The sequence below is a fragment of the Oryzias latipes genome, chromosome 5, assembly GCF_053564925.1.
Source record: "Oryzias latipes strain Hd-rR chromosome 5, Olatipes_Hd-rR_3.1".
NCBI lineage: Eukaryota > Metazoa > Chordata > Actinopteri > Beloniformes > Adrianichthyidae > Oryzias > Oryzias latipes.
The window spans coordinates 5,204,055-5,213,593 of NC_136241.1; the positions used below are offsets into that span (position 1 = coordinate 5,204,055).

A 9,539-nucleotide genomic window follows, 5' to 3' on the forward strand; every position below is an offset into this window, starting at 1 on the left:
AAAGAACTACTGGCAGGAGTGGATCCCCACTAGTGACAGACCACAACCATGACCAGGAGCTCTGACCTCTGACATGGTTTAGCAAACGCCACACAGCTGCAGGTCCGTTTCCCAGATGTGAGGGGTACCAGGGTATCCAGACAAACCAACCGACTCCACCGCTTTGACTTGAATGACAGACGACCGCTGCAGGAGACTACACTGACACCAAGACACACGTTTGCAGTACAAGACCATGGGACCTCGACAAGGTGAGTCACCTTGACATAAATGACGGTCGTCAGTGTTGGTGGAGAAGGCGAGGTGAGCAACAAGGTCCCCAAGGTTAGTATTGGTGGAGGAGGTGCAACAGTCTGGACAAGCATCACCAGTCAGAGCAACACTGATTTGGTTCATGTAGATGGTCAAGTCAACTCCACCAGCACACCCCCAACTTCCTGTTCATGGAGGATAATGCTCCACCACATGATGGACTTCAGGATGTGAGAGTGGCTTATCCGGTATGACCAGCAATGACCCCTGACCTGAACCCCCTGGAGCACGTCTGAGACCACTGATATACAGACTGGATGATGGGACCTCGACCCCAAGTGACCTGGCAGAACTGCATGCAGCACTTGTAGAAGAGTGGAACGCCTCAGAAAGACACCATGAGGCGAGTGAGGAGCAGGAGACGCCGCTGTCATTGCAGCAAATGGTGGAAATAGCTGTTACTGACACGGCCGGTGTTTATTTGTAGCCATCTTTCTTATTGTCTACATTTTGGGGGTAATAAACATAAAATATGAGATTGTGTTTCTTCTCATTTATTATTTGTAATGTCAAAGGAAAACTTTACGCATTTCATTCAAATTCAGACCAAATATAAGTTCTCATGTAAATAACATTATTGTGAGTATCCTGTAAAAGCATCTTTTTATAGCCAAAAGCAGCTTTTATCTTAGTTTTTAAGGAAAAAGTTTCATCCATTTCTCTGTCAAACACATTTGAAGTATGAACTTGTTCAGTTTTCTAAATAAAAAAAGGGATTATCAATGAGAATCACAGCAGAGTGGGATGTAGAAAGTTCAAATGAGCATTTTATTCTCTAGTTCTGTTTCACACATGGGTTTCTATTTTTTTTCTGTGATGCTTTGTTTACTTTCACAAACGCAGGAGAAGTCAGGAAGAGTTCCGGTAGAAGGACAGCATGTCATCCAGGCTACCGGAGGTGCCTGGGGGTGGGGGCTCCGCTCGTCTTTGGTCAGCTGGTGGAGGTGGAAACCGGGGAGGGTATGGGTACACGGGTGGGAATGGAGGCGGGACATGAGGGGGGGCTCCAAAAGGAGGAGGAGGTGGAAATGCAGGATAAAAAGGAGGAGAAGCATACTGGGGATTGAAAGGGGGAGCTGAAGGTGAAGAGCTCTCTGAGGGTGGGGCCTGTGCCGCTTCGTCTGAGGATGATGAAGGTTTTTGCTGGGCTGGAGGGGGTGGAGACAGAGTTTGGGGTCGACACTGGGACTTGGACTCTGAGATTTCTCCAGAACTCCTTGTTGTGTTGAAGAACGCACTGGAGGTTTTCTCCTTCGGTTTAAACTTTCCTGGATTTGTTCGTCTGTTCTCAGTAAAGTAGGCTGAAGGAGGAGCAAACTCGGTCTCCCGCTCGTCCCGGCGGCGACTTTTCCACTCGCTGAACATGAACTCTGAAAGAAAATGAGAGGGATGTGAGTCTCGAGACTAAACCTCATCCATTACATTCAGGAATTCACTTTGAGTCCAAGTTTCCACTAAAGTTTATTAAAAAAGACAATCTTTCATCTACCAATAAAAATGTTATGTAAAATTGAAGAAAGCAACTTGGAGCCATTATGCAATGAATAAAAAAAGAAGCAAATAACTAGAAAGCTTTCTAGAAGGAAAAGGACCTGAATCTAATGTCTGCAGACATAACAGCGAAGAGAACTAAACCGTTTAAACCAGAAAGACGGCTGTCAATCAGCAGAAGAAGGAATACCAACCTTAGACGTTCTAAAGAATATGGAACCTTTTTTATTTCACAACATCACCTTACTATAAATGACTAAATAAATAATCAAATAAAACGCTTAATCAATTATTGAAGATGGTTATAATGATTGAATTCAAATTATATTAATTCACTTGATCAAAAAAGTCATGATTTGTTATGTTTATTTTCGGATAGTGTTATTTGTTCTTAATCATAAACATGATTTTTCTAATGAAATGAATCTGAATATATTCTAGTATATTCTGTATGTGGTATGTTATTAAACAAAATAGTTATAACTACTCTACATAAGTATGAAGTAGTTCATCATTGTCATGTGATTTATTGATACTTAAACATACGTAATGACCTGAAAGTGTTGGTAAGGCATTGATGACAGATGAAAAGTTATGATAATGATCAATCATGTAATAAAATGGTTACGGTAGAACAGAGGTGGGATTATAGAAGTTCTCTTCCTTCCACTCCGTTACAAGCAATCTTTGATTTAATGTCTAATTATCCTAAGTTTGATACGTCTTTGAATGAATGTATGAATGTTTATTGTATTGTTTTGTGCTTTATTCAGTGATTGCTTGAAATAAACCATTTCAAATCAGAAAAATTTCAAATAAATTCTAATTTCATATTTCACTGACCTGCTTCTACGTCATGTACAACATTTTTTTACTGCCAGGCTGTTACTAAGGAGATGACGGCTAAGATTGTTGGTAAAACAGTCTCTACGTTTTAATCAGACATGTGCGCAAAACTTCATTTAGATTCTAGAAAACATCTAAACCTGTTTTGGCCGTCTGGGCCCATGAACACAGTTTAATTCTAATCTGATCTTTGATCCGATCAAAGATATTTTGCAAATGTAGCTGCAGCTATTGTGAATCTGCTAAAAATAATAGAAGCTTTTCTGAATCCTTTTTCCCATCCTAGTGGGGTTTTACCTTTGCCCCTGTCCCATTCCCTGATGTGAGGGACTCCTGGTTTGGTGTCCCTCCTCTCCTGAATCTCCACTTCCACTCTCTTCAGAGTGCTGACCTCTGGGGGGTCATCAGGCTGAGGGAAGGGTCCGAATGTTTCCTCCTCCTCTACTGTGTCTGCAAAAAGAAAAGAAAAAGAAATCCCAACATGCATGAGACTAGAGAACGTTCTTCAAGTTTAAATTTAGACCTTTTTATGGGCGTGCAGAGCAATTAGTAAAGACCAATTTTCCATTTTTTCCTGATTTATGCTCAAAGCTGTAGCTTCTTATCCTGTTTGTGCGGCGATGCTTTAGCGCACATCTCCCTTCTTTGTCTTTCAAACTGGCGGGGGTCCTTCAGTGTTTTGGTACATAACGATTGGATCTACAAATGTTTATTTAGATTATTTTACAAAAACAAACAACATTAAAAAATTGAAGTTCCATCAAGAAATGTCAAACGGAGACGTTTTCGAACAGCACAATTTTAAATTCAGGACTTTTTAAGGTGTTTATTCCAAATTCAGTGCATTTAGGACCTTTTATGACTAGGCAGGAAGCCTGTTACAGGACAGATCGAGCCATATTGTTTTTCTAGGGCTGTTACAGATTATTAGTAGTCAATAACTGATATTTGGAGCTGATAGTCATTTGTCCAAAAAAAGTCAACATTTTGATAATACCAGCACAAACAATTAACTGAGTATTTAAAACACAAGTCAATGAAAAAAGCAAACCAATAGTTCCTAGAAATGCGGGGAGTAAAAGGCTCAGCAGCATCGTTTGTTACTTTTTAAAAGTTAAATTAAAAGTTCTCAGAAAGTTTTTATAGTAAATAAAGTAAAACTCCAAAGCATGAATGAAATGACTTCTCTTTGTGAGAAGTTGAAACACAAACAAAAAGCTAGCGTTAACACTTTGTTTAACATGTTATTAACGTGTTATTAATGCATTAGTGTGTTAAAAGTGACCCCCCCCGGTTGCTAGTAGCATGACACGCAGAAGTCTGAGTGCGTGGCTTGCATAACCAATCAGACGGCGGCGTGGGCGGGACATTGCTGGAGACAGAGCGGCGCAGCTGCATCTGAGCCAAACTAACCAATTCTGAGTCGACCCATCAGATTAAACAAAAAAATAAATAAAAAAGGCCGTTCCTGAAGAAAACGTATCGTATCGATGATTCTAGTTTACTGCATAAATGTATTAGCTTTCAGTAAATATTGAAATGACTTACCTTTACTCTCTTCCTCAGTGCCATCTAACTTTGCCTTCTTCATCTTCCTCTGCCTCACCTTGGCGAGTCTAGCCTTCAGGATGGCCTGCCTTTTCTCCTTCAGTCGTTCTCTTTTGGTCCGTTGATCGGTTGTCTGAAGGTGAAGATGAAAGGATGACGATGAAGGTCCAATAATCATCTACTTAGACTCCAATCCAGTTATTTTGTTCATCAGAATGAGGGAACGAGGACTTTAACAACTAAGAAAATCAGACATGATCTTAGGAGCAAAATCTTAAAGTGGGGCCTTGAGATAAATATGTTTCTGTAACATTTCTGTTTAGTAAATAACGTTTTCTCTTCTCCTTTGGCCTCCATATTGATTGCTATGTACAGGACTGTTTTTTTTTGTACTCTTCCTAAAATGTCTTTTCATCCACATTTATCATCTTTTGAACATTGACAAACGTTTTCTGAGCGAGCTTTCACTGCAGAAAAACAACCCACCTGATCCCTGAGCATGTCCAGAGTTTCCCTCTGCTTCCTGCGCTGCTCTTGATCCTGAGAGAAAGCAAAGTAGCCAACACCGAGCTCTCGAGCCTCTGACATGCCAAGAAGTAGAAGAAGAAGAAAAAATAACAAGTTATCACAGCAAAAATGAGGTTTTCCATTTTTTTTTCTTTCATTTTGTAAAAATCCAATTGAAATGAAGTCAACCTTGAGCTCGGATATCCTCGTAGTGGATCGGTCCGACCGGCCTCTTCATGGCCTCCTCTTCCTCCCTTTCCCACTCCTGCCTCTGCAGCTCGCGGCGCATGTCCTCCGACAATAAAGTCTTGTCAGATGAGATTATTCTGCAAACAAAAGTTCTAGTTAAAGGCTAAAAATGTGGATGGTGAAGCTACAGAACCCAGACTGTTGGAAGCAAATGTGGCCCAAACGAAGGCAATGCGCATTATGAAGCTTTATATAAAAGCTGAGTGGGCCACAAGCTCCCTTCTCCACCCCCCCAGAGGGGAATTTCTGATGAATTCCTGCTGCTCCTCAGAAACTATGTCCTAAAAATCAACAAAGGTTTTTTTTTTTTTTTTTTTTTATTTGGGCCAAAAACAACGTCATTGTAATTGAAAGACCACTGGGGACGATTTAAAAATAGATCAAAAGATGATCCGAGTGGGACTTTAAGCATAATCCCATGTCAGTACTGTGAGGTTTTCTTGTTTTTTAATAGAATTGTAGATGTTTTCAGGAGACATCACAGCGTTAGAAATAAGGGAAAAAAATGGTTGTCCTGGAAAGTAATATTTGGTTTTCCTCCCCAATTTTTGGTTGTCCTTCGACACCAATATTCAACAGCAATGTAACCTACTCAGATGTCAGTTCTTACATCTTTATTTCTTCTACAAGTCTAATATCAACTGGCTCTTATGATGGACATTTAAAAAACTCTTTAAAAATTAAAAACAAACATTTTACTAAACATTGAAGCAGCTGGTTACAGAAACTATTTCCATGTAAATCAAATACTGTTACGGTCAAATGAAAAAACTTTATCTTACACTATAATATATCAGAAAATTGATTAAACTGACCAACACTGTAACTTCATGAGTATTTTTAAAATTTAGAACACTTGTATGGACTGGGACTAGTACAGCATTCCAAATATGAAGTGATGAAAAGTTATAATCTGATATAAAATCTATTTCTAATAAACACATGTGAATGATACCATGTTTACATTGTGCGCTGCAGTAGAGCTAAAGACTAATATCCCTGATCTTTTAAACCAGACATGCAGCTGCAATGTTGTCATTTTTGACAAGTGATTTCAGACGAGTTCCTCAAGTGATATGTCATCATCATCAACGTCCGACTCAGTCTGCTGAGGCTGATGCCGCTCACGTCTTCGGGCGTACTCGGATCGTTCAGAAGTCACGTGACATTGTTCGTATTCACTCGGTTCTATCTTAAAAAGCCGGACGTCGGTTTCCCAAAAACTTTGAAAAATAGTCGAAAAAAACAAAATGTTGAATAAAAGACCAGGTTGTCACACGGACAACCATCAGGTTCATTTTTGGTTGTCTTCCGTGGAATCCGGTTGTTGACAACAGGATAACCGCTTATTTCAAACGTTGCATCATATAGTGTACAGGCTGCATGGTGGAGCAGTGGTAAGCACGTTTGCCTCACAGCAAGGTTCAAGTCGAAGCTGCAACCTTTCTGTGCGGAGTTTGCATTTTCTTCCCGTGTATGTGTGGGTTTTCTCCGGGCCCTCTGGCTTCCTCCCACAGTCCAAAAACGTGTTTCATAAGTAAATCAATGAGTCTAAATTCTCCCTAGGTGTGAGTGTGACTGTGGCCCTGTGACAGACTGGGGGCCTGTTCAGGGTGTACCCCGCCTTCCCCCAACAGTGGCTGGGTTAGGCTCCGGCAATCCCGGGACCCCTTCAGGGATAAAAGGGGTTCAGAAAATGGATGGATGGATCATACAGTTGACTGTGTTCTAATTAGGGCAATTTTTAATCCCTTCCCAAATAAAAAAGGGCTTTGGACTAGATTTGTTCTAAGCAGAGGGGTGTCAGTAGCTAACAGCTAATCAAAGCAACGGCTGTATTTTTTTATATTTCATTACCCTTTGCCCGTCAGGTCGTGGTCCATTTTCTTAAAATCAGGCAGGTCTTTCTTCATGCATCTCCGAGATCGTCCCAAAGCATCCACAAAATCCACCCTAGGAGAAGAAAAGCTGATTAAGGCAAATTATAAAAGACTATGCATGGATTTACCAGGGTATAGAGAAGCCCTTAAAAAGGAGTTTATTAAAGAAAAGAAGATTGTTAATAAAGTTTACAACAAACAATACCATTCCTCGTCTGGATTGAGAGGTTGTGGTGGAGGTGATGAGCTCTGTCTGTCCTCCTCCTCCTCCTCCTCCTTCTGTTGCAGCGCTTCTCTCTTTTTGTCAATAATCTTTTGAGTGAAGTCAACCAGAAACAGGGATTCTGTTTCTTCATCTGCAGCAAGACAGAAACATGTTTTCTTTCAAACAACTGTCTCTGCTGGGCAAAAACGTCAAGTCTGTCACTAACCTGGAAAGTCTCCTTTAGTCATCTGCTCATAAAGTCTGGCCTTTTCCTCCAACTTGCGCCTTGGGTGAAGGAACACAGCCGTCATGCTGTCATACAGGCCTCACATGGATGCTGTACAGTCACAGTGTGGTACTGACCTGGCAGCGTCCAGGGTGACCTGCTCCTCTGCTAGCTGCTCCGAGTCTTTCGCAGCTCTTGCCGAGATTCCGGCGTTCTGTTTGCTCCATATCGTGGGTTTCTGCCATTGCAGCGGAGATTATAAGGTTTAACAGTTGAACGAAATCTATACCTTCTGTACTACCTCGTGATCATCCACTCCAGTTGTACCTTGTTGTTGACAGTAGAGGATTTTGGTCTGTGTCCAGTGTGGGTGTTTTCTTGACCGAGTTTCTCTCGTTTGAACTCTTCCTGTTTCCTGAACAGTTCAGCTTTCAGGTCTACAAGCTGTGAAATGTGTCAAAAACACGACATTTGAACTTTCACGTCTGGAAAAACATTCAGAAACATGTTTGTTATAGCGTTAGCTAATGCTAATATTTATGGTCAAATATTATTTGACCATCAAAAACAGACGCCCCGCATTTACATACAAGAATACACATTCAACTTTCTGATTTCCAACAATGATTTACTTACTGATGAAGCATCTACAGCCAGAGGTTTCTTCTTTTTATCCATATTTAGGATATATATGTTATTACTTCAACGTCCCCATCAAGTTAGCATAAGAGCTACTTCTTCCTCTTCTTCTTCGCTGCTTTGAATTCAGTTATGGGCAAAGTGACGCTTTGCTGCCCCCATGAGTCCAAACGGTGTCATTGATTTCTTTTAAACCCACTTTTCTACACTGTTCTCAGCTAATATTTACTTTATTTATTAGCTTAGTGTCCTCACAATTCCAATACTTCATGTAATGTGTGGAGATAAAAGGAAAGATGTAAAGATAATACTATTCAGTAAGTATTACATAAAAAACAGGAATTACTATTTTAGCAAATAATTAAAAATCAAATGTCACTTTTCACACATTTATGGAATTAAACATTTTGTGATCTGGTTTATAATAAAATCCTCAGGATAATTTTCAAAACCCACAATAAAATTCAGGTTATCTGCTTTAAAAAATTTTAAAAATCTAGAATGACATCTAGTATCTAGCACTTCCTAAAAGTACCGTAGTGAATTAGGAATGTTCGTGCTATTCGATGCATTTAAAAAAAGTTAAAAGACCCCGAAATACTTGGGGTTTAACAATGAATACATGTTTTTCTATTCCTATGATCCAACCAATTTGATCCGTCTGAGGCAAGTTGTTAATCGAGTTGACCTACACTGTTAAAAAATGTTTAAAAATGATACATGAATGAAACCATACGTTAGGGTTACGTAATTATCATTTGCTTACACGCCATTATCACCATCATATGATCATCTCAGTTCTATCTTTCAGTCAGAAAACACTGACGTGTTTGGTGCTGACTATACAAGATATGATGTTCCTGTACTGCTTTATTGAATGACCCACTTTTGTGTTATCAACCCCGTCCACCAGTAAAACCAGACTGCATACATTGAGAAGGCAGAACTCCTCTGTGACAGACAGGCTTCTCCTTCTGCTGAAGTCTGACAAAAATTCTCATCTCCTGTGTGGTTCTTCTATTTGTTAGGGAAAAGTCAGAACCCTGACAAGACAGACATTTTGTTTTTTGCTGTATTTTATCCCTAGTCTAACAAACTGTTATTTTATTGGTTACACGAGCCAATGTAACCAATTAAATACAATTTAAAGCTTCATGTTTTTTTTGTTAAATTCCTTTCCCATTTTGTTCATCTGGACATTTGAAAAAAAAAACATAAATTGAACTATTTTTGATACAATTCTTGCTGTCCTTGCCTTATTCTGCTCGGTCCAACACAATGATGGAAGAGGAAGATACTCTGGCAAACCCTGAGCCTGCTGGGGAAGATAAAACTATTGAACATCCGAAAGTTCTATGCATTCAAATCATCATCACATTGAATGAGAGACAAATCCTTAATGCAAATAAAATCCTACAAAATATTAAGATATTTTTTCTCAACAAAATAAGCAGAGCTTTTCTGAAATGCATCATTTAGACTTTGCTTTGGGTGAGTAATCGACCCAAACCAAACGTCCATCCTGGACATGGAAATAACAGAAACAGTGTTTTGGAAATGAAGTAACATCAAACGCTGCATCTGTTTAGGGTTACACCTTTACCCACCGAGTGTGGTTACATTACTATGAATGACA

The 9,539-nt window shown here is 39.8% G+C and overlaps 1 protein-coding gene across 1 annotated transcript; it reads right to left on the reverse strand.

The window, feature by feature from the left end:
* Window positions 1-1,059: 1,059 nt before the first annotated feature.
* ccdc174 (coiled-coil domain containing 174) lies at window positions 1,060-8,111 on the reverse strand. The gene is made up of 11 exons (XM_011474663.4): window positions 7,901-8,111; window positions 7,592-7,708; window positions 7,402-7,502; window positions 7,265-7,323; window positions 7,039-7,189; window positions 6,811-6,906; window positions 4,894-5,030; window positions 4,684-4,778; window positions 4,198-4,330; window positions 2,947-3,099; window positions 1,060-1,682 (listed from the first exon to the last, which is right to left on the reverse strand). The coding sequence occupies exons 1-11, from the start codon at window positions 7,940-7,942 to the stop codon at window positions 1,162-1,164; spliced, it is 1,605 nt and encodes a 534-aa protein (XP_011472965.1). The 5' UTR covers window positions 7,943-8,111; the 3' UTR covers window positions 1,060-1,161.
* Between the last annotated feature and the right edge of the window lie 1,428 nt (window positions 8,112-9,539).

Coding starts and splice junctions, on each gene's coding strand:
- ccdc174 (XM_011474663.4), bottom strand. CDS start 7,942: ATGGATAAAAAGAAGAAACCTCTGGCTGTAGATGCTTCATCA. Junction 7,709..7,900: donor TGGCTGTAGATGCTTCATCA/GTAAGTAAATCA, acceptor CACATTTCACAG/CTTGTAGACCTGAAAGCTGA. Junction 7,503..7,591: donor CCTCTACTGTCAACAACAAG/GTACAACTGGAG, acceptor CTGCAATGGCAG/AAACCCACGATATGGAGCAA.